The 23,594-nt window shown below is 48.0% G+C and overlaps 1 protein-coding gene and 1 long non-coding RNA gene across 5 annotated transcripts; both read right to left on the bottom strand.

The window, feature by feature from the left end:
• Positions 1–5,714: 5,714 nt before the first annotated feature.
• LOC106865754 lies at positions 5,715–12,496 on the bottom strand. Of its 4 annotated transcripts, none has more exons than XR_002964261.1 (4): positions 12,068–12,496; positions 10,964–11,902; positions 7,633–8,061; positions 5,715–7,483 (listed from the first exon to the last, which is right to left on the bottom strand). It is a non-coding gene; the product is annotated as an uncharacterized LOC106865754 (long non-coding RNA). The 4 variants fall into 4 exon arrangements; XR_002964263.1 differs by lacking the exon at positions 7,633–8,061 and having other exon boundaries at positions 5,715–7,035; positions 7,242–7,483; XR_002964262.1 differs by lacking the exon at positions 7,633–8,061 and having other exon boundaries at positions 10,964–11,024; positions 11,761–11,902.
• A 4,990-nt stretch (positions 12,497–17,486) lies between these two features.
• On the bottom strand, positions 17,487–19,906 carry LOC100838962. The gene is made up of 2 exons (XM_003561369.4): positions 18,494–19,906; positions 17,487–17,977 (listed from the first exon to the last, which is right to left on the bottom strand). The coding sequence occupies exon 1, from the start codon at positions 19,677–19,679 to the stop codon at positions 18,531–18,533; it is 1,149 nt and encodes a 382-aa protein (XP_003561417.1). The 5' UTR covers positions 19,680–19,906; the 3' UTR covers positions 17,487–17,977; positions 18,494–18,530.
• Between the last annotated feature and the right edge of the window lie 3,688 nt (positions 19,907–23,594).

The following is a 23,594-nucleotide window of genomic DNA, read 5'->3' as shown; positions in this document are numbered from 1 at the left end:
CTAAGGTAGGTTGCGGGTGGAGCGAGGAAGTGGATATATGGAGAAAACAGCCAAATGGTTTACGCTTCCGAGATGGCATTCTAGTCAAATGCACTTCAACCCGATAAGTGGGCCCATCGACGGAAAATTGATAAATGGAGCAAACCTTGACACAGTGTAACAACTTAGGGTTAAAATGAGATAAATATAATCACAAATTTTATGAAGAAAAAGAGAAATATAGGACGACATGTCAGATGAAAACCTCTGTTAAATGAAAAGTGAAAACTTCAAATTTATCAATCTTAAATCTCAAATAAACGGATCGGATAATGAGGTAGAACCTCATCGCTTTAAATTATTCTAGGAAGTAGACAAAATTGGAAACGTCTAGTCAACTAAACGGTTTTATAGAGCATGGGCACCTCACGTTGTTAGAAAAATAATCAGAAAATGTAACAGTTTTTATAAAGTACACCTCATGTTTAAAAAACAGCAAAAGGCATGCGCATTGCTACGGACAATAAAATACACATGTTTAAAAGAGATAGTAACGTGCCCATACGTTTCCAATCAAATAAGGGTATCATAGATCAAACTATTGTCTCTTGCTTTTTCTCTTTGCCAGTCATCATGCACACACTTGCCTCTCGGTTTTTGTTGTAAGGGTATTGCTAGTGTTGCCTATTTTCTTCATTTCTCTTTACCATCCTAGCAACTACGGATGAAAAAGAAAAAAGATACCATCAATCAAAAACATGTGACTTCAACATGCATAGAAGAAATACATCATAGCCTTTTTTTCATCCGCCCCTGTTTGCCGAGCTTCATCCCTCTATGGTGAGCAGTACACACCTCTTCCGCTCCCTTCCTCCTTGCACATGTCCCATATTGTACCTCATCCCAGAATCTGCGGATGGTACAAGAAAGTATTCAATTATACTATATAAATGTTACATATATCCATTATATTCCATTCAAAAGGTTTGCTTTGCCACAAAACGCTGATCATCTTTATTCCATCTACATCAAGTACTCGCCAAGATAAATTCATCATCCAAGCAGAAGCTTAATGCAGTAATATTGGCGTTCCCCTTCAAGTTTATCCTGACAGTGACAGCAGTAAGTAGCAATTTGATGGAAAACTCACCACTCTTTGCCAGTAAGTAGCAATTTGATGTAAAGCTCAAAAACACTAAAGATGTGCAAAGTGGAAAATGGCACCTAAGCTGAGACTGGTAAGGGGCAGCTGGGCCTGTTGTCGTCATGTAAAAAGTACTCCCTCCGATCCTTAATTATTGTCTTGGTTTTAGTTCAAATTTGTACTAAAACCATGACAAGAATTTAGGATCGAAGGGAGCAGCAATTTTAGTCTAGTGATATATAACTTGAAAACAAGATGGCAAAAGAAACTAACCGAGTGTGAATGCCCATACTTGAAAGGGGTTTAGAGACTTTTGCTTTAACACCTTGGAATGGTGGTTTCAGTGTAAGCAATTCAGCAAAAATGTAAGCTCGATCTCTCTGTCCAAAGCTCCAGATTCTCTAATCCTAGCAAAACTGCCATCCTGAACTGGCTTGTTTCTGTCTCTTTTGTGCCTTGAAGGCCTTGTCATTTTGGTCAAAATACTGTCAAAATCTCTCCTACAGTTTTCGGTCAAAAAGAACTGCCCACATGTCTGGAGATAGTTAAGAAAAAAACTGAAGTAACGAAGGAAAGAAGAGAGTAAAATGATCTGCTTTTCTCTCCCTGTAAGGATACCATCAGCACTTGTATAGTGTTATCCCCAAGTAACAGCTGAGGTGCAGTATACCAGATAGTTACAGGAACCTGAATTTTTTTTTGGTTACCATGTACTCCAGTAAGCAGATCACGTGGTGCCGTGAATACAAGAGCAGATGCATCACAAGATGTGCAGAGAGACATTACAATCTATGGATATATGGAAAATAGCTTTGAGTCCATATAAACAGTAAGAATACTACCAATAATTTGGCAGAATGATTATGCATTTCTTTACTAAGGCATCCTTTGTTACTCCAAATAGGATCACGAAATACAAGCATGCTTGCTGCAAGCATGGAGATGGAGCTACTTGTTTGACACGAGAAAACACTCCGGATTTGGGTGGAGTGCATCTCTACGCACCAGGATAAGAAAAGGAAGAACGTAGCGTGTGTATGTGTATTTGCAGGTGTGCCCGTGTATCGTGATACACAAATAAAAAAAGGGGAAAGGTATTTTATTAATCTCAAGGATAAACAAATACAATTCCCTGTGTGCTCTCCGTGGCCTACTAGTGCGGCCAGCCTGACAATGACGATTACGGTCTCCCGGTTCCTGGGGCCTCAGAAGACTTACTCCTGCGGGTTGCACCGCGGGTTGCACCACGAGATACCTCCGATTAAGCCACATGGTCGTCGTCTTCGGTCTTCGCTTCAAGTTCCCATGCATGATGATGAAGGTGATGTGTGTGTGGCCACGGCAGAGTCCGTGTCCTCGTCGGTACACGCGCCGCAGATAGCATGGCCTTTGCTCCTCCTCAGTCTTGAACGACGTAGGTGAGTTGTAGTTGTAGTAGCATGGGTCTTTTGGCTTGGACTTCTTGATGACCAGCAGCTTCGTCGGGGTAAGCAAGGGGTACGCCTTGTATAAGGATGTGGTCAATAGAGATCGGCACCGGTTTAAAACTGGCGCGCGCACTTGTCGGCATGGTCGACGCACCTAGCGGTGACGCCCTTGGTCGAACGCCGAGTTGACACGGCAGTCGTCGTAGGCGTCAGCGTGCCCTCTCGTCTTGGTCGAGCATCAAGGTAGTGAGCATGGCACTTCGTCGTCTTCACGCGATGTCGTGGACTGCACGCCGACGCCAGCTTCATGGACGTGGCCTCCTCAGCGGCTCCGACTGGCATCATGGTTACGGCAACGGCGAACTCGGCGGCAACGCGGACGTCTCCTCTGCAGCAGCTCCGGCTTCATGGTGATGTCCTCGTCAACATGCCCGTGATGAGCTCCAGGCGCCATGGTGAACTCCGAGATGATATATGCCGGTTTCCACCGTCCAGCTTGATGCATGCCGAAGTGGTACAGCTAGCTCCTGTCCAGGCGCCAAGCCACCGAGGTCCTGGTGCCACCGGCGAACTCGAGCATGGTGATGTCTCCGCCGCCCGCGTGATGATGACTTGATGGTAGACTCTCCGGTGGCGTCGTGGTAGGCTGCAGGCGTCGGCTAACTCCATCCACCATGGCGTCAATGTCGTGTTTTTGTTGACGAGCTACGGTGGCGGGATGCAGTTGTGGGCGAGCTCTGTCCTCCGTTACGCCGGCGCCGCGAGCCGCACGCTGACGAGCTCGACGAAGTGCAGTGTACTCAAGCCGTGACGCCATCTTCAGTGCACGCCGCCGGTCTGCTTGTTGGCAGACCCAGCCATATGCGGACTTCATCGACCCACAGTAGCTCCAGGTGTAGTAGAGAGAGATGGAGAAAAAAAGATCGAGAGAGATTGAGAGAGAGTCAACCATGGTCCTCACCATTGGGGAAGAACGCCATGGGTGCTAGCTTCATGTTGACCTCCTGAATAGCCTCCTCCTTGCTCCTCCATCCCTCCGGGACGTGGCCTTCTTCGTGAACTTGTTTGCTTCTTCCTCCGGCTGACTTCTTCGTGTGTTGTGTTTCGTCTGTGTCTCTGTCTGTGTTCTCCTGTGCAGGTGCGTGCGTGAGTCTGTCTATGTATCCCGTCCAGCGCTGGCGTCTGCGCCTTTTATAGGCAGTAGGTCAGGGGAGGCCGCGCGTGTGGATAGCGATGGCGCTCCGTCATCCTCGGCAGCAATGGAGCTGGGAGAGCATATCTCTTCTACCGGCCGCGTGCTTGGATGGCCGATATTTTGGAGTACCAATCCTTCATGCTTATCATGCTTATCTTCTTCGTATCTTGTTGTGTTGAGGAAAATTGATGGGTCCGATGCGTGCGTATGAGTCGTCAGCCATATACGTACGCAAACGTACATCCGTAACCTGGCTTGTGTACGCGCAGCTCCGATGTTCTTGGGTTAGCTGGCGCAAGGATATATACGTCGAGGCCAGTGCCTGGACATGCACAACTTGCACGGCTCATGCAAAGGGCTGATTGATTATCAATCCTATAATACAAATACCAGTGCAAGTCGCATGCACACGTATACTGGTATAGATGTAGTTTGAAAGTTCAAGCCCATCAAATGTACCAATATAACCATACGAGCTATGCACAAAAATCCATTGAACAAAATGCCCCCTCGCCAAGATCAAGCGTGAAACGATTGAACTTAACTTGGTGAAAGATTTTATTCCGGCTTAACGCTGCATATAGCGGCAGTTTGGATACTTTCGGTACATACAACCCATTCCTCAATCCCTTGATATCTGCAACAACCTCTAACTGCTAGATTTTCTTACGGTTGCATCTGCTGGACAATATAATCCTCTAGCTAGCTGTACTTGCTCCTCTCCACGGCAACTCCTATCGGATCACCACCTTACGTCGATCAACCCAGGTATCGCCAGGTTGGTGTTGTACAAGATCATCAAAATACCTCACGTGGATGTCGCCTCAGCCTGCTCCCTTTTTCTGTGTCCACAGGTAGTTGGAGATGGGGAAGTACGACAAGCCTCAGCCATCACGGAGGTCGGATTCCACCGGCCGCGAGACCAATAGGGCCACCACAACGAATTTGGCTTGGCTCCGTTCTTGCTTGGAGGTGGGGGAGGTGAATCTTTGGTCCTGCTTTTGTCCGAAGTTGATCCCTATACATCATTATGGCATCCTTGTTGGTCTCGCGGCCGGTGGAATCCGACCTCCATGATGGCGGAGGCTTGTTGTACTTCCCCATCTCCAGTAAAAATAAAAGGAGCAGGCTGAGGCGACATGCACGTGAGGTATTCTGATTATCTTGTACAGTACCAGCAGTTGGCCAAGCCGCCGCACTGGTTCCTTGGGTCTGCCCAAGCGGGAGTACAACACCAATCTGGCGATACCATACGAGGACATCACCATGAACCCGGAGCTGCAGCAGAGACGTCCGTGATGCCGCCGAGATCGCCATCGTCGTAACCATGATGCTAGTCGAGGAGGCCACGTCCATGAGGCCGGCGTCGGCGTGCAGTCCACGACATCGCGTGAAGACGACGAAGTGCCATGCTCACTACCTTGATGCTCGACCAAGACGAGAGGGCGCGCTGACGCCTACGATGACCGCCGTGTCAACTCGGCACCGACCAAGGGCGTCGCCGCTAGCTGCGTCGACTATGTCGACAAGTGCATGCGCCGGTTTTAAACCGGTGCCGGTCTCTATCGACCACATACTTCTGCGAGGCGGACCCCTTGCTTTCCCCGACAAAGCTGCTGGTCATCAAGTCTAAGCCAAAAGACCCATGCTACTACAACTCACCCGCGCCGTTCAAGACCGACGAGGCATGATGGCGGGTGGGCATGGCCGAAGCAAAGGCCATGCTATTTGTGACGCGTGTACCGACGAGGACACGGACTCTTGCCGCTGTCACACACACATCACCTTCATCATCATGCATGGGAACTTGTAACGAAGACCACAACCACGTGGTTTAATTGGAGGTATCTCGCCGTGCAACCCGTGAGAGTAATTAACCGGGAGCTTTCCGAGGCCCCGAGAACCAGGAGACCGCAAGCATCATAGTCAGGCTGGCCGCGCTAGTAGCCCACGGAGCGTACACTTTAGGGAATTGTATTTGTTTATCCTTGAGATTAATAAAAATACATTTCCCGTATTTTTTTATTTGTGTATCACGATACACGGGCACTCCCGCAAACACACATACACACGCTACATTCTTCATTTTCTTACCCTGGTGCGTAGAGATGCACTCCACCCGCCTCCGGAGTGTTTTCTCCGCCTCCGGAGTGTTTTCTCGTGTCAAACAAAATGGCACGCCTAGTGTGACATTCTCAAGCTGGTCCTGTACAAGAACTAACAGCACACTCTATCATTAAAGAAGCGTGTATGCACATGAAAGGAGTGTTTTCTCGTGTCAAACAAAATGTATGTGCCTCAAGATGAGAGCATGCATGTGTGCACGTGCTGCTTCTCAACAAGTGCTATGCATGTACATACGTTGGCTTAGTTTATACTTCCAACCGTATCTGACATGCACAAAAATCCATCGAACACTACTCACCCAATTGTCACTTAATGTTTTTAATGGAGCTTGATATATCCTAGCAAGTACAAAATCAACGATCTTTACAATCCCATGTTCTTCTCCTTCTCCTATAACCTACTGAGGCACACCATTGCAGATGCTTAGCAAGCAAAAGAAATAATACAGGTAGGGTTAGTTGAGGCATGCAGCAACATACCAGTATATTAGAATGCTTGAAATCACCATGGATAAACCAGTTACTGCAGCAGGAGAACACAGGTATTGGACTCTTTGCAAGATTAGTGATCATACTTTCTTTTCACTAATCTTATCAAGAATATTTTCTCATAAGAACAATAATAAGCTTCTTTAAAAACAATAACAAGCTCCGAGTGATAGACATATCCTTTTCATGAATCTCCAAGCTAGAAACAGCACACATTATTTCTAGACTGATATTCTAATAGGAAAAGCAGGGGTCAAAAAAATTCAGATTTAGCATGTTGCCAAAAGAACTCACGGATCTCTTGAGTCATGTGTTGCAAGATACCAGACCCGTAGTAGGTTGAATTAGTAAAAGCTGAAATATCATGCTGAGAATGTGAAGAGTTCAACACTTATCTACTCGAATAAAATATGGATGTAACATGTAAATAGAAGAGTATACTTCGTGGCGTTAAGATGGACTGATGGAGCATAAGCTATTCTGAATGCGCAATAAACATTTATCCATTGAATAACGAAACAAAAATATATTACTCATCATAAAAACGAGTAATATAATAACTTCTGAATCTGCTCCCAAGAGTACCTAAAAGGACTATGAGAAGAAGAATAACTTACCAGTTGGTCCATCCAACTATTGTTCTAGACAATATTGGGCAATGTACCACACGGACCTCTGCCACGACAAGATGAAAAGGGCAATAAAATTGAACTGGTTGGATCCAATTCGTTCACATAAAACTACAGATGAAAACCAAGTTGTTTACCAGATTTGAGTCAATCCTATGCTACCCAATATTCGTAAATACAGTACAAAACCTGTCTAAATGAGAACTATCGTCTTAATGATAAAGTAAATATTAAAGCCAGCTGAATGATTACCTGATTTGAGTGAAGCTTTCTACCCCTATAACTGTAGAGATTGAGCTTTCTATGAACGCCTGTATTTGACTCAATATCGAAACCTTTTATGGTTGGCTGCTCCAGAGCTGATTACGGATCACCACTGAGCTCACACACATAAAACTTGGGATGGCTGCACAAATTCCGAGCTTTGTGGGTAAACTCATTTTCATAATCAAGCAAAGCTCCTCCATGGCATCTCCATCTCAGCATCTCGGCAACTAAAAACAAGCAAAAATCAGAAGAAGAAAAACAACATCAATTAGCAACAATTGGATGAGCAGAAGAAGCCACGGAGGAGGTGGCAGCGGAGGTAGGGAACAGCGGAGACGGAGGCGGAGGAGGGGAACGGTGGTGGAGGCGAACGTACCGGCGCTCGAAGACGGCGGCAGTGGAGGACGAGGAGCGGGCGGTGGTGACGGGTCGGGTCGCCGCCATCACCCCGCGCCGCCATGGCCGCCTCACCGGCTCCGCTTCCACCGCCATGGCCGCCGCCATCACCCCGTGCCGGTGTGGCTACCTCACTGGCTCTGCCTCTCCGTTACAACCGCATTGGCCGCCGCCGCCACCCCACGCCATTATGGCCGATTTGCCGGCAGAGCGCTGAGGCTGAGAAGGGGGGGTCGGCGCGGGGTGGTTATTCCTATTTTTTCCGATGCGAGATGCGTTTTTTTCTTTCGGCGGTGCGTTTCCTTGGGCCGTGAATTTTCTTTTCACTGGCAGGTGGGGCGCGCGGAAGCAGCCGCCTTTTTTTTTGTTCCCTCGTGGAACGGGGAGTCATCTAAGACGTCGGTGTGCCCTAGATCGGACAATCTACCGTGAGTGGATGAAAAGGAAGTAAACCATGTGTTTATAATAAAATAAACAGGGAAAACAGGGATAAACAAAAGATAGGGGAGATTGGGTGAGAAGAAAAATCATTAAAATAGATTAATTAATTTCCAAAAATCAACCCCGTTTGATTAAAATCCGATCCAACAGCAGCGCACTATACAGAAGACTATAGACTTGTGAATTGAGATCCCTTCGTCCTTTGCACTCTCCACAACAAAACCCTAGCCACCGCCGCCCCGCCATGCCGCCCCAGCCAGAGCTGCTGGAGGAGCTCATCGAGGAGGTCTTCCTCTGCCTTCCCCCAAGGGAGCCAAAGCACCTCGTCCGTGCCTCCTCCGTTTGAAAGCCGTGGCGCCGCCTCCTCGCCGACCGCTGATTCCGCCGCCGCTATTGCAAGTTCCACGGGAAACCTCCCCTGCTGGGACTCCTCGTGGACGTCCAAGGACTTCGGTTTGAATACTCCCGATTCGTCCCAACATCCCCTTCATCCCCGCCCAAACCGACCGTCCACTTGGCTGGGACGCGTTCGACGCCCGCCATGGCCGGGCCCTCTTCTTCACCACCAACACGTTCAGCTCCCACTTCGACGCCGGGGATTTTGGCCTCGTTGTCTGGGACGGTACGACAAACGAGCAACACATTTTGCCTCAGGCCATCTTCTCGCTTGAGGACTATGAATACTTCACGGCGGCAATGATCTGTGCCGTGGAAGGCTGCGACCACTGTTGCTGCCAAGGTGGGCCATTCCATGTGGTTGCCGCGTCTACCAAAAACGGAATCACATCGGCCCGACGGTATTCACCGGAGACCGGTGCATGGTGCGAACCCACGTCGGTCCATCACCGTGACGCCCGTGCCATCGGCATGACCAGCATCCTCGTCGGCGGTGCACTCTACTTTGCAAGCATGGGAAACCACGTCATCAAGTGTCAGCTAGGTTCCCTTGCCCTTCGCTTGATGGTCTTTGAGGCGCCGCTCCGGCCATTGGCACCATACATGGATATGGGGACGCTCTTGACGACAGAAGATGGTGGGTTAGGATTCACTAGCGTGCATGATACAAGCCTAATCGTGTGGTCAAGGGAGACCAGCACTGAGGGATGGGTGCAACGCCATGTAATTGATCTCAAGACGGGTGCTGCCTGATGGTGCCCTGCTTTCTGCAACATTGTCTCGTAGCCCGTTAATTGCACGTGTGTGTGGCTTCGCGGAGGGTACCAGGTCATTTTTCTGTACACTTTTGGATATGGTAGTGTCTATATGGTCGAACTTCAGTCAAGGCAAGTTCGGAAACTGCTTGATATCGATGACGGTGCAAGAGTCTATCCCTACATGAGCTTCTACATCCCAGGTATTACGTATGTGCTTATAACCATGTACAGTCCTTTGTAGCGATCTGTCTATGTGGCGCTTAACAACATGAAAAATAAGGTGCTTATCAACTAACCATATGGATAATGACATATATTCTCAACAAAGAGAACCGTTCCTCTTGAACAAGCCCATCTTCTCATAATAATTTTCAATACATGTGTAGATTACTAGATTTCCCTGGTGATGTTTCGGTTAGTGCCACTTGTTGGTCCTTGTGGTTGATGAGTGAGCAAAATGAAAGTTGAAGCGGCAGTTTACAATCAGCTCATTTTTGTTTTCTAAATTCTTGCAGCAATGGAAGCAGCTTCTACCGGCCAGGGGCAACAAGTAGGTGTTTCAAGTGTGACGCAAGATCTAGATGATGAAGCAAGGGCTTCCCGGTCACGCCGGAGGTGATAATAGTGGTGTTTGACATGGCACTCGTGTGGTTTTGGATCTTTGAGATTACAGCTGGGTTTTATTTCCTTGGTTTATTTGGTAGCTTCCTCATTGGTTCTACAAGGGCTTTCTGTAAGATGGTAACCCAGCATGACTGTCCTTGCACTGTAGCTCGACATGCTGGTTTTGAATGAAAATTTGCGAATTAATGTTCCCTTTTGACTAAAATTATCTATGCTCAAGAAAATTAGTGCATGGAATTAACATTTCTTACAACTGTCATATGCACTGAGTCAATCCTACCTCGTTTTATTTTTGCTTCATTGTTGTGACTTAAAAATGACTGCACATAATGTCTAATTTATTGATTCTATTGTCATGTTCCTTGATGGAAAATTTGGAGCATACACCAAATCAGTCTTGTAAACGTACAAACCAGATATCTGGTTTTTCTGCGAATGTTGAACTACAGCAAATTCCTAAATACGCACTGTATTTTATTTTCTAGTGGTAGGTTGCTAGTGAGGGTACTGTGATCTAGATTCAGTTTGCTGGTATCTTGTGCAGCCTTGAGGTGTTTTATTTTGGAGTGAGTTCCATTTTCTATCCCTTAGTTTCACTTTTGTGGCATAATCTATTTCATTTTAACATAACTTCAACAAACATACCTCATTTAAGCAAATTTATGACACGAATTACTCCATCTAGTGTGATTTCCCCCATTTCCCCCAATTTATGAGGAGATGAGTCCACTTGTCAGCCTAAGGTAAGTTTGACGACTTGCAGCGTAGGTAAGTTTGGTGCTGCCACGACTATTGTTCATTTAAGCAGTAAAAAGACTATGAGAAGAAGAGTAACCTACCAGTTGGTCCATCCAACTATTGTTCTAGACAATATTGGGCTACATACCACACGGAGCTGCCACGACAAGATGAACAAGGCAAGAAAACTGAGCCGGTTGGATCCAATTCGTTCACATAAAACCAAAGATGAAAACCAAGTTGTTTACCAGATTTGAGTCAATCCTATGCTCCCTAATATTCATAAATACAGTACGAAACCTGTCTAAAAGAGAGTCTTCATAAACTAAACATTAAAGCCAGCTGAATGATTACCTGATTTGAGTGAAGCTTTCTACCCCCCATAACCGTAGAGATTGAGCTTTCTATGAACGCCCTGGACAAAAGGAAGAGATAATATTTAATTGAACTTGACATAATGGAATTTCTTGACAAATCTTAGACCTTCATGAAATATTTCAATTCATAACATGTCAAGGGCATCAGAGAAGCACTTAAATCCAGTTGCAAACCTTAACAAAAGAAAAAGAAAAAAGATGCACTTAATGAACTTGAGTAATTCACCGAGCAGATGACAATTAGTGCATATATTCGTATCCAGTCACCAGATAATTAGCAAACTTAATGAAGTCACTTTGAGATAATTTGAAGATTAGCACATGCAATTGTTGTATCAGGAAACAACTTTGGTACTGACGAGAATATATTGGCATTCTGAAAACCTAACGGCAACTTACCAATCAAATACTGAAACTGTAAAAAAAGCCTAAAAGCTAAAAATGATATGATTTGGTAGTGGGTGGCAACTCATTTTCAGAAACACACTGGTGTACATTATCAGAAAAATTAGAAACCTTTTATGGTTGGTTGCTCAAGAGCTGAACCATAACATTACCATAGAAACAAGGACACTACTGAAATGCAACCTAAACAGAAATTACTGAAGTTGCAAGGCATGCGATTGACAGATTTGTCGCTGTTACCTGCCTGTACAGAACTGGACTACAACTTGTTGACAAAGTATCAATTACTCCAAAAGCACACCAAAATTTAAAATAGCTACAAAAAGACTATGCCATGTCCTGATTTGCAAACACGGAACAGTTGATTACCACCGAGCTCACACACACACAAAAATTGGGAAGGCTGCACAAATTAATCCTGCCGAGCTTTGTGGCTAAACTCATTTTCATAATCAAGCAGAGCTCCTCCATGTCATCTCCATCTTTTGCATTTCTCTCTCCATCTCAGCAACTAAAAAACAAGCAAATATCAGAAGAAGAAAAACAACGTCAATTAGCAACAGCTGGATGAGCAAACGAAGCCACGGAGGAGGTGGCGGCGGAGGTAGGGACTAGGGAACAGCGTGCGGTGACGGAGGCGGAGGTGGGGAACGGCGGTGGAGGCCTTAGCGATTACCCGGCGGAGGCGAACCGGCGCTCGAAGACGGCGGCAGTGGAGGACGAGGAGCGGGCGGAGGTGAGGGATTGGGGCGGACGAGAAAAATGGGGTTGAAGAAGAGGTCGTCGAGGGTGAATGGGCGATGGGGACGGCGCAGCCATGTCCGACTCATCCGCTCCGCTTCCACCGACTTGGCCGCCGCCATCACCCCGCGCCGGTGTGACTGCCTCACTGGCTCCGCCGCTCCGCTACAACCGCATTGGCCGCCGCCGCCACCCCACGCCGTTATGCGTGCGTTTTTTTTTTTTCCGGACGGTGCGTTTTCCTGGGGAAGTTTCTTTTCACTGGCAGGCCCCACGCGTCTGGCGCCGAAGCAGCCTCCGTTTCTTTCTTCCCTTGTGGGACGCGGATTCATCTAAGCCGTCGGTGTACAGCAGATCGGACGATCCACCGTGAGTGGATGAAAAGGAAGAGAAAAGATAGGTTAAACTAGATTAATTACTTTCCAAAAATCAACCCCAAGTTTGCTCAAAATCCGATCCAACGGCAGCGCACTATACAGAGACTTGTGAATTGAGATCCCCCGTCCTCTGCGCTCTCCACAACAAAACCCTAGCCCTCGCTGTCGCCCCCGCCGGAGCTGTTGGAGGAGCTCATCGAGGAGGTCTTCCTCCGCCTTCCCCTGAAGGAGCCAGAGCACCTCGTCTGCGCCTCCGCCCTCTGCAAGCCGTGGCACCACCTCCTCGCCGACCGCGGATTCCGCCGCCGCTATCGCAAGTTCCACGAGAAACCTCCCGTGTTGGGATTCATCGTGAGCATCCATGGATTTTGGTTAGGTACCTCCTAGTTCATCCCAACCTCCTCCTTCATCCCTTCCCAAGCCGATCGTCCACTTGGTTGGGACGTGTTCGATGCCCGCCATGGCCGGGCCCTCTCCTTCACCACCAACAAGTTCAGCTCCCCCTTGGAAGCCAGAGATTTTGGCCTCGCTGTATGGGATCCAACAACAGACGAACAACACCATTTGCCTCCATCCTTCTTCTCGCTTGAGGACTATAAGTACTTCATGGTGGCAATGCTCTGTGCTGTGGAAGGTTGCGACCACTGTAGCTGCCAAGGTGGGCCATTCCATGTGGTCGCTGAATCTACCAAAAAGGGAATCATATCGGCCCGACGGTATTCATCGGAGACCGGCGCATGGAGAGAGCCCACGTCAGTCCATCACTATAACGCACGTGCCATCAGCATGACCAGTGTCCTCATCGGCAGTGCACTCTACTTTTCCGCCATGCCAAACCATGTCATCAAGTGTGAGCTAGGTTCCCTTGACCTTCACTTGTTGGTCTTCGAGGCGCCGCCCCAGTCACTGACACCGTACACATGGCCATGGGGACACTCGTGACGACAGAAGATGGTGGGTTAGGATTCGCTAGTGTGCATGACACAATCCTAATCATGTGGTCAAGGGAGACCGGCGCTGAGGGATGGGCACAACACAATGTAATTGATCTCAAGACGATGCTGCCTGATGGTGCCCTGTTGTCCCCAATATTATCTTGTACGACGTTAGTTGCACGTGTGTGTAGCTTCGCGGAGGGTACCCAGGTCATTTTTGTGTGGACTTATTGAGATGATAGTATCTACATGGTCGATCTCAAGTCAAGGCAAGTTCAGAAGATGGTTGATATTGATGACTGCGAGAGAGTCTATCCCTACATGAGCTTCTACATCCCAGGTATTACGTATGTGCTTATAACCATGTATGATCCTTTGTTACGATATGTCTGTGTGGCGCTTAACAACATGAAAAGTACGATACTTAGCAAATAACCATATGGATGACATATGTTCGCAACAAAGAGAAGTGTTCCTCTTGAACAAGCCTATCTTCTTTTAATAATTTTCAATACATATTACTAGATTTTCTTAGTATTGTTTGGGTTAGTGCCACTTGTTGGTCCTTGTGGTTGATGAGTGAGCAAAATGTATGTTGAAGCGGCGTGTTTATGAATCAACTCATTTTATTTTCTAAATTCTTGCAGCAATGGAAGCAGTTTCTACCGGCCAGGGGCAACAAGTAGGTGTTTCAAGTGTACACAAGATCTAGATGGTGGAGCAAGGTCTTTTCGGTCACACCGGAGGTGATAATAATGGTGTTTGACATGGCACTCATGTGGTTTTGGATCTTTGATATTACTGCTGGGTTTTTTGCTTGGTTTACCTGGTAGCTTTCTCATTGGTGTCAAGTTCTACAAGAGCTTTGTGTAAGATGGTTAACCCAGCATGACTCTCCTAACTGCGAATTAATGTTTCCTTTTGACTAAAATTATCTATGCTCAAGAAAATGGGTGCATAAAATTAACATTTCTTGAACGGTCATATGCAGTGAGTCAATCCTACCTCATTTTGTATTTGCTTCGTTGTTGTGACTTAAAAATGATTGGATATAATTTCTAATTTATTGATTCTATTGTCATGCTCCTTGATGGAAAATTTGGAGCCCGCACCAAACCACAGTCTTGTAAACGTACAAACCAGATACCTTATTTTTGTGTGAATATTGAACTACATCATGTTTCTAAATACGCATTGTATTTTTTTTTTAGCTTTTTCTAGTGTTAGGTTTATAGTGAGGGTAGTGTGATCTAGATTCAGTCTACTGTATCTTGTGGAGCCTTGTTTATGTTGGCGTTAGTTCCGGTTTTTATCCCTTAGTTTCACTTTTATGACACAATCTATTTCATTCGACATAATTTCTACAAACTTTGCTCATTTAAGCAAACTTATGACACAGATTATCCCATCTAGTGTGCTTTTCCCCATTTCCCCCAAATTATGATAAGCTGAGTCCAGTCGTCAGTCTAAGGTAAGTTTGACGACTTGCAGCGTAGGTTTGTTTGGTGCGGCTTCCTGTGTACTGTGGCTTGAATCGAGTCACCATTAAACTGAACACACATGCATGCATACAACTTCGATCAGACGTGTATTGATTTGTGAAACAATTAAATTCAGCCTTGAGACACCTATTCGGGACAATACTACAAGCACGTGCGTACGTATGATTTGTGAAACATTTGAGTTCAACCTTAATTTGGGACACACTTTGCTGGTACAAGGAATTAATTCGGGACGGTATTCATACAAGAACACAGCACGCACTACTAGCTGTCTTTCTTAATTTGTTTCTATGATGCCATTTGGATCGTAGGATTTGTACTTAGAATTGCTATAGGAATGCTTCCTTCCTCCATGTTTTGGAGGATTCAAAACATTTGCTCAAACGGGGCCTTACAGGGGCTAGGATCTCCAAACATATGCAGAAAGTATGACAAATGTTCTTCTTTTTGCCCATGCTATTTGGTTTGCTTCACACCGATGCTTTAACCGATTTAAATGGCGGTATCTTGGATATCCTAAAACAAGTTCTTCAAAGCAACCGGCCTGCGCAGCAGCTTTTGTTAATGTCAGGTCAAAACCTCTTGCCCATTTGGAGAGCTCGGGGCTGTAATATTTGCAGGTTCTTCATCCTGCTGGTGAGTTCTAGCTGCTGCTCCAGCAAGCTCTCTGGAATGACTGCTCCTCAGTCCTCTCTCGCTGCCTGTACAAGGCAGCGCTCCTCAATCTGCTTGATTCTATACTGAACCAACTGAACTTGGAATCAGGACAATAAATTTCAAAGTGCAGAGTTCAGTGCAAAACTGCCAGCGAGTGGCTGGTCCTTCCCAATAGTTCAATTTATTCAGTTTATCTATCACGAGGATAACCAGCTGCAATTCTATTTTTTTTCAGTACTCGCTGTTACTGTCTCTGCTTTCGTAATTGGCCAGCAGACTCAGTCCTAAACTCCTATTGCAGGGTATCAGCCGTGTTTTCAGTATATTCCTGTAGGCAAAACCTCATTTCCTGGTTCCTACAGCATGTGTGTTTTCACCAGTCAGCATGCAAACGGTGCCCTTGACGGCTTGACCGCTGTTGCCGGTTAGTGAACAACAGTCTCCTCTGCATCCGCGGATGGCCACCCCTTACGCGTACATGCATCCAGGAAACGAATCAGGGAACGATCTACAGTCGTGCCACGCAGCGGACAGTCCATGGGTGCACCTGGGCACTTGGGCAGCCTGTGCACAGACCAAACACCCATGCGTGCTCCGTCTCTCACAATGTACACCAACCGCTTGTAAAGGGAATGCATGCTCGACACGTCTCAGCAGATCGTGCCACCGTGCAAGAAGCCATGCATGGCTACGTGTCTGCAACCCGGGATGGAAGCTCGCGGAAGCAGAGACGGTCAGGAACTCGTTCTGAACACACGTGGCTTCTCTCCCCTGTTCTGCTGGGGACCCTGCGGCAGGTCAGCTCGCTAATACTCCCCCGTTTCACACGTATTTTGTTTCGTTAAGAAATTTTTTTATCAAGAATTACATTATTTATATGCAAGTTATATGATACAAAACCATGATCATTAGTAAGAATTTTTAAAGACGAATCCATTGATATAAATTTCATGTACGAAAAAACACATATCAAAAGAGTTTTCATTGATCAAAGTCTTGTCTTAACGAAACAAAATATGCTAACTTTTGTGAAATGGAGGAAGTAAGTTCGTAGCGAGCTTTATGCCAAACCTGCCTACCCACGCCACGCGTCCGCCTACCCCCACCCCCAGAGAACTAATCCGTTCTAGAATCAAAATACAATGATCAATCACCCGCTTTTCTTTGATATAAACGATAAAAGTTTAGCAAACCTTTAGCAACTTGTTTCGTTTTGGTTCTTGTTTGGTCGATAGCCGAAAGAATCTTGTCAACCTTCTCGTAACACACCCTTCACAAATCTTATCAACTTTTTCGGAAAACAATGGGCCAACAAATTTTTAGACCACTATTTGGCTAGCCCAATTGTTTACAAAAATTGGCATAGCATGCTGCCACAATGTACAATGAGATCGCTCCAGGAGTTGGATCAACCAATGTTTCCACACAAAATCGCTCAAAAGTCAAAACGATGGAATTGATTGTGCCAGATGATCCACACATGTTGTTCCTGTTTGTTTTGTGGCAAATTTTACGGCTCGACAGTCGACAAGCTCACTCCGGTTCTTTCATGTTTCACCCGTCCCTGCAAACTCGAGATTCACCCCGAACCTCTGCCGTGCGAGTGTGTGTGTAATACTGTAATGAAATGTCATGTGAGCAAAGCATCTACGCGAAACATCGAAGCATGTACGCTCGCTCTCAAGCATCGGTCTTACTTAATTAATCATCCAGTACTCTAGTTGTCGGCAGAAAACTAAGTATATGTGTTATTTTGATCCAGTGGTCATCTTCACTTCTGCATGTGCGAGTGTGCGACCATACGTGCCCTGGCAGCGGGGGTAGTGTCAACTGTCAATCACACGGACAGCGATTAGTTAACGACACCGATGGACGGCGCTGCCAAGACTTAATTTGCATGCGGATTTGATTATTGCAGCCTTGCCAATGCCATGGCTTCTATGTACACAACAACACAAGGCGTCGAAGTAGAACTAGCACACTGTACAATTCCAAGTTTCCAACTGAAGAAAACAACAGGCATCATCATCATCATCCATCGCTTCATGTAATTCGGCCAGGAGCTTAACCTTATTACCGGCAGCTGAGCTCTACGTGGCAGTAAAAAGTACATGTCTGGATGGACGGATGGGTAGGTTGATCTGGACCGTCGACCGGATGCATGCAGCTCAGCACCTGCCGCTTCGCATTAGGCTGCTGGCCATGCCATCGATCGCCTTTTCTTTCTTTTTCCAGACCTCTAACTAAGACTAGAGAAAAGTACTCAGGGAGAGAGAACAGGGGAGTAGGTGACCCGGGGAGAGAGAACTTATTAGAAGAGTCTGAACTGTCTAGAGATGCCAAGGGGAAAAGACACTTTCCGAATCGATCCCACCTGCAAGCAAAGATGACGAGGTTTTCTTAGTAAGGAGCAGTTCGATCAAAGAATGCAGGCACCAACCGACCAAGAAACCAACGTTTCAAACCCAAAAAAGATTACATGTGATGTAAAGCTAGTCAAAGAGGAAGACAACATGCGCTGCATTAGTCATTTTACGGTCGCTGGACACGCGCGGGTATAGAAGATGGGAAAGGGACTCAGTGTTCTTCAGATGTCACGGGCTGTACTTGTAGCATTGTACTCCTAGCATGTTAATTTATTCAGTTTTGGAAGGGAGCATGTCAATTAGTCCATTTTGACAATTCAATCTGGTGGTGTTTATCGATCTTCTAGGAATTTGCACTTGCGAATTTGTCAGGTACGCACGTCACAGGCTATGCATAGCTCAGGATTCAGGAACATGACCAAGAAGACGTAATCTAAAGCTCTGAAACTAATACGGAGCATATTAAAAAAAATCTAAATACAGTGTACAAGATTATTCAGGTGCTAGTTTATCATCGATAGTACCTCTGTAGTTGCAGAGGGAGCTACGGACCGGCGCCACTCAATCTTTGAAGATGACGGAGTCGGCCATGGCCAGGAGCGGGCCGAGGCAGTCGGGCGCGAACTTGCGGGCGAACATGTGCTCGTAATCCGAGCCATTAGACCTCCGGAGCTCGGCGACGAGCCGCGGCGTCACCTCCGGCGCGGCGTACCTGTGCGGGTGTCCCTCGAAGCTGCCGGTCCAGTTGACTCTGGTCAGCGTGTACCTCGCGACGCCGGCCGGGTCGGCCATGTCGAGCAGCGTGGGGAAGTAGTGCTCCTCCGGGTAGCACGAGTGGAGCCTCGACTCCGGGAGGCATGGCTCCCTGAACTTGCGCCAAAGCCGGCGCTCCCGGACGACGAGCACGGCGTGGCGGCGGGCCAGGGTGAAGAACTGGGACCCGATCCGGAACCGGGCGAAGGGCACCTCCGGGAGCATGGCGCCCTCGCCGCCGCGCGCCTCGTAGCGGCCGAGCATCTGGGGCTCGTCGGCGAGCACCTCGATGTAGCTCGGCAGGCGGTGGTGGTGCGCGGCGGTAGCGGGGAAGAGGGTTGCGTGGAGGTAGGGGAAGGAGTGGAGCGGGACGCAGTGCTGGGAGAGGAGCGCGAAGTAGGCGTTGGCCGGGTCGTCGAGGAGGGCGGCGGCGAGGAGGCGGCGCGCCGCGGCGATGAGGCTCGGGTCCCCGCGGCGGGTCGGCTTGGCGGCGACGAAGCGGCCGCGGAAGGAGGGCGTCGGGGGAAGGCGGAGGCGGGAGGCCGGGTCGGCGTGGACGTAGACGTTGAGGAGGCTCCCGTGGCCGGAGAAGAAGCGCTCCCAGAGCGGCGCGAAGGTGAGGTCGGAGTTGGTGAGGAACAGGAACGCCACCTTGGGCGCCGCCCCCGCCGCCGCGGTAGCGCCCTCGCCGGAGTCGAGAGTGACGCGGCGGAACAGCGCCAGGTCGTCCGCGCCGTCCTCCTCCGCTCCCACGGCGCCGGTGTCCAGATCAGCGGCGTAGCTCCCCTCCGCGGCGGGGGGCGCTTGCTCGCCCCCGAGCAAGGGCCTCGGCGCCAGCGGCTGCTGCACGCGCGGGGCGAGCACCAGCAGCGCCGTGAGCGACGCGAAGAGGAGCAGCGACAGCACCATCGGCGACGACGTCGCCGTTGTCGCCGCTGCCGTCGTCGTCGTCGTCATGGCCGATCAACCAAATCAAACCAAAATCGGGGGGAAACCGAACTAAACCAAATCGGAATTGCTCCAATCGTCGCTCACGGTCGCGTCCCGCGCAGCATGCGGAATCAAGGAGGCGCGGAAGAGGAAGGACGAGGAGGAAGAAGGAGTGGAAATACTGGAATGGAGAGTGGGCTGGCGTCCGCCTCTTCTTCTTCTTCTTCTCCTTCTCTCCTGTCGCTTTCGCTCGCGTCGTCTTCTCCTCGCCTTTGTTTCACTGTCAGCTCGACCCCGACGTGGCAGGGATATATATCAGCAGCGGCTAGAAAGGCAGAGGGGAGATTGGACGGCTGGGAGTGCGGGCTGGATGGGTAAGGACGGATCTGGGACGTCGGATCTGCTCTTGTTTGGTAGTGTGCAGTTTTGCTAATGTTTAATCGGGCATTCGCCAAAAGGAGGAAGGAATTACGTCGTCCTTCAAAAAATGGAAGGAAACGCTATCGAAAATTAATAAGTGGAAGGAAACGCTATGAAAAATTAATAAATGGAAGGAAATGCATAAAAAAAATGATTGGAAGGAAACACGTTGTGGTGGGGAATCTGATCCGGTCACGGTTGCTCAAGTCTATCTGGGCTGGGGAAGCCGTCGGTTTTCTCCATTCCTTTTTCATTTGCTTTCACGCATGCAAGTGTACACAGTGTAATGTAATGTGATGCAATCATTTTTCTTTCTTTTGGAGAATAGTGATCTGTGTAGAATAAAACAAGATAATCAAAAAGAATGCAACAAAAAGAAGATCCTCCACTATCATGCTCTTTCAAAGTCAAGTCCTCTAATTCCATCATTTGCATGTATTTTGATGTTTCTTCGTGTTTTTCGGTGACGAAATTGTGGAATACCACCTTTGCAGCAGCTATGTTTGGATCATTGGAAAGTCATTGGCACTCATAAATATGATCGCCAATTGAGCTTCAGGTGCAGTTAAGTAGGGCAGAGATAGGGTTCTTATTCACATAATTTGTATCAATCTGAGTAGGCAAGAATTTTTCAGAATGCCTATAATTTACCTTAAATTTTCAGCAAATGGTTATGCCTCTCTATCTAGTCATGTTTTTATATAACCTCTTGATCATACTTATTACCTATTGATTACTCTTAATGATCTACTACCTCTCTCGACGTTTATGAGTCATGCACAAGTTTCTAGGTCACCATTTCGATCAAATAAACATGTAGTACATTGTACAGAAATATACCATTAGATTCGTGATCGAAAGAACTTCTCAGTGATACACTTACTTTTGTCATGTAACTTGTATTTCGTTGGTTAAATTGTTAATTTAGGAACACACGCTGGTCTTATAAACTTGGACTGATGTAGTTTATTTGTTTTGTAGATGCAAGTTGTTGTTTTTCCGTGCTTGCAAAATTTATCTTTTTACAAGCTATTTCTGTAATGAAAGATTATTGTACGTCTTATTTCTAAACATGTGCACGTTAACTAGATAATATCATAGTACATCTGCTACACGTTGATGCTTCACAAATGCATATGTGACCTGCTACAGAACACCCCAATGTTGTGCTTAATTTGACTTCCTTGAATTCCGGGTATGTCGTTTGAACATACCCAAATCTTTGTTTTTCAATTAAATATTACAAAGTGAGTTTGTATTTCAGTTCAATTGCTACCGTTGTATATATCCAAAAAATTAGAATTTTGAAAAAAGTATACCTAAATATGATCACCAATTGAGCTTCATGTGTAGTTTTTTTTTTCCGAACAAGCAGGGTTACTGTGATTCATTTAGTAGGAGGAAAACTTTACAGGGCATATCTAGGGTTCTTTTTCACGCAATTTTTATCACTCTGAGTAGGGAAGAATTTTTCAGAATGCCTATTATTTACCTAAAAGTTTCAGAATTTTTATTTTTGAGCGAAGAGTACAAGGTTTTTTTTTTCTGAGAGTGAAGAGTACAAGGTAAGCTAATGAGTTTGAAGGCTTTCGCCAAGAAAATCTTACCTGGTCCAATTGGTCATGCCCTTATATTTGTTCCGTGCGGCCCAGAACGATCATCAAAATCCAATAACACGGCCTCACTAGCTGCTGCACGATGGGCCAACCCCGTGGTGTTCCAAAGGCCTTCGACACCTTTGTGGTTATCGCGTGCGGGCCGGTAAAATGACAATATTCACATTCAGGCCTCAGGTGTTCTTGCTCCTGGACAGTAAAAAAAGGAGTTTCCTCGTAGCTCTCGCCGTCGTCTATATTACTCTGATCTCCTCCCCACAAAATTTGTCGAGATTATCAGCACAGGCAGAACGCGCGAGCACGTCGAAAAAACATGGAAGAAAACTGTGTGGATATCACAGGAAAAAACATCCAAGAAGAGTATAATTAGCGCACGCGTCGCTCTCGGGGGCGGCTCCGGCGAAACCCTAGCCGCCGCCCCAGGTCCTCCTCTCCCCTCGTCGTCGCCAGAGGAAGCCGGCGGGCTAAGACCGTCTGGCGGACGGCGGCGGCGGGGTTCTCAACCGGTGCTGTGGCGGCAGATCTCGAGGTGCGCGGCGGTTTGCTCCGGCGGCGGCGGGCAGCGCGGCGTTGGCGTGCTTCGGCGGCAGTTGGTGGCGCGGCACGAGGCGGCGGATGGGCGCTGAGGGCCGGCGCGCACGGTCGCCGGCGGTGGGGGCGGCTCTTTCGGCGGCCCGGCGCCGCGACGACAGATGGTGAGGCTGGGCGCTGCTGCTGCCCGTTGGGGCTGCTGTCGGGCGTGCTTGCAGCGGCGGCGGCCGGTGGCAGGAAGACGTTGCGGCGGCGGCCAGGTGGGCCTCTTCTTGGTTTGGGCCGATGAGGGCCAGATCTAGTCCGGATGGGTCCGTTGTGGCTGGTGGCGGCTTCGCGTCGCTGCGGTGGCCGGCGACGTCGCTCTTCGAACGGCGGCGATGGGCTTGGTGGGCTGCAGCAGCGACTGGTCGGCCTCGGCTCCTTCGTTGTTGCTTGCAGTTTGGTGGCTGGCCGGTATTTGGGTGGTGGAAGGTGCATCAACATCGTGCGGAAGCTTTCTCTGGTCGCAAGCTAGAGCCGGCGACGGCGACGCCTGCGGGCGCCGTTTCCTTCTTGAAGACGTTGCTGTGATGTAGTGTTTCTTCGCTTATCCTGTGGGTCGTGCTCCGAGGGAAACCTCAGGTTCAGTCGTGGACCGGACGATGACGACGCCCCGCGCCGTTCCCCTCCTTGGAGGCATTGTCTTTGGAGCCGACGCCGGCTGGAGGGAGTTGTGGTTGCTGGTTGTGCCGTGTGGGTGTCCGTTAGCGGCTTTTGTGGCAGCGACGACGGTGTTGAGTAGAAGTTGGGCTGCGGCGATGGTTTTGTTAGTCGGTCTTCCGACGTGTACGTTGGCTTTCCAAGTTTGGTTTGCTTCGTTGTTGGGGAGTCGGAGTCGCCAGCTTAGAGGAGTGATCTGTGATGATGGTGACTTGGTGCGAGTGGTCCGATCTCTGGGATTCTTGTTCGGTGCAAGCCTTGCATATTGCTCCTCATAAGCTCAGCATTAGAATCGACGTCTTTTGTTCGCTAGCGAGGGTGGCCGATCGTTTGGCATGGGCCGATGTGAGCTTGCGTACCTGCTAAGAGGTCACCGTTCTTGGACGTTGGTGGAGGAAGTCGGAGTCGCCAGCTCAGGAGGAGTGTTTGTTTGATGACGATGCCTTCTGCGTGCAACCTCGACGGCGATCTTCTTTGGACAGCGTGCGTGGAGTGAGTGTGAATGGCCAGATCGGTCAGTGTGGTCCTTAGTGCGGTCATGTTCCACGACGGTGCTATGGACATTTGTTACGGTTTTTGCCGGTTTTCCGTTAATTAACTGGGCAATTCTATTCTTCTTAATCAATGGATTGAGTCCTCGGACTCCGGTTCAAAAAAATAATTAGCGCGCGCG

The sequence above is a fragment of the Brachypodium distachyon genome, chromosome 1 (assembly GCF_000005505.3).
Source record: "Brachypodium distachyon strain Bd21 chromosome 1, Brachypodium_distachyon_v3.0, whole genome shotgun sequence".
In the NCBI taxonomy this organism is placed as follows: domain Eukaryota; kingdom Viridiplantae; phylum Streptophyta; class Magnoliopsida; order Poales; family Poaceae; genus Brachypodium; species Brachypodium distachyon.
Note: the sequence above shows the minus strand (reverse complement) of the source record. Positions and strands in the feature narration are given on the sequence as shown.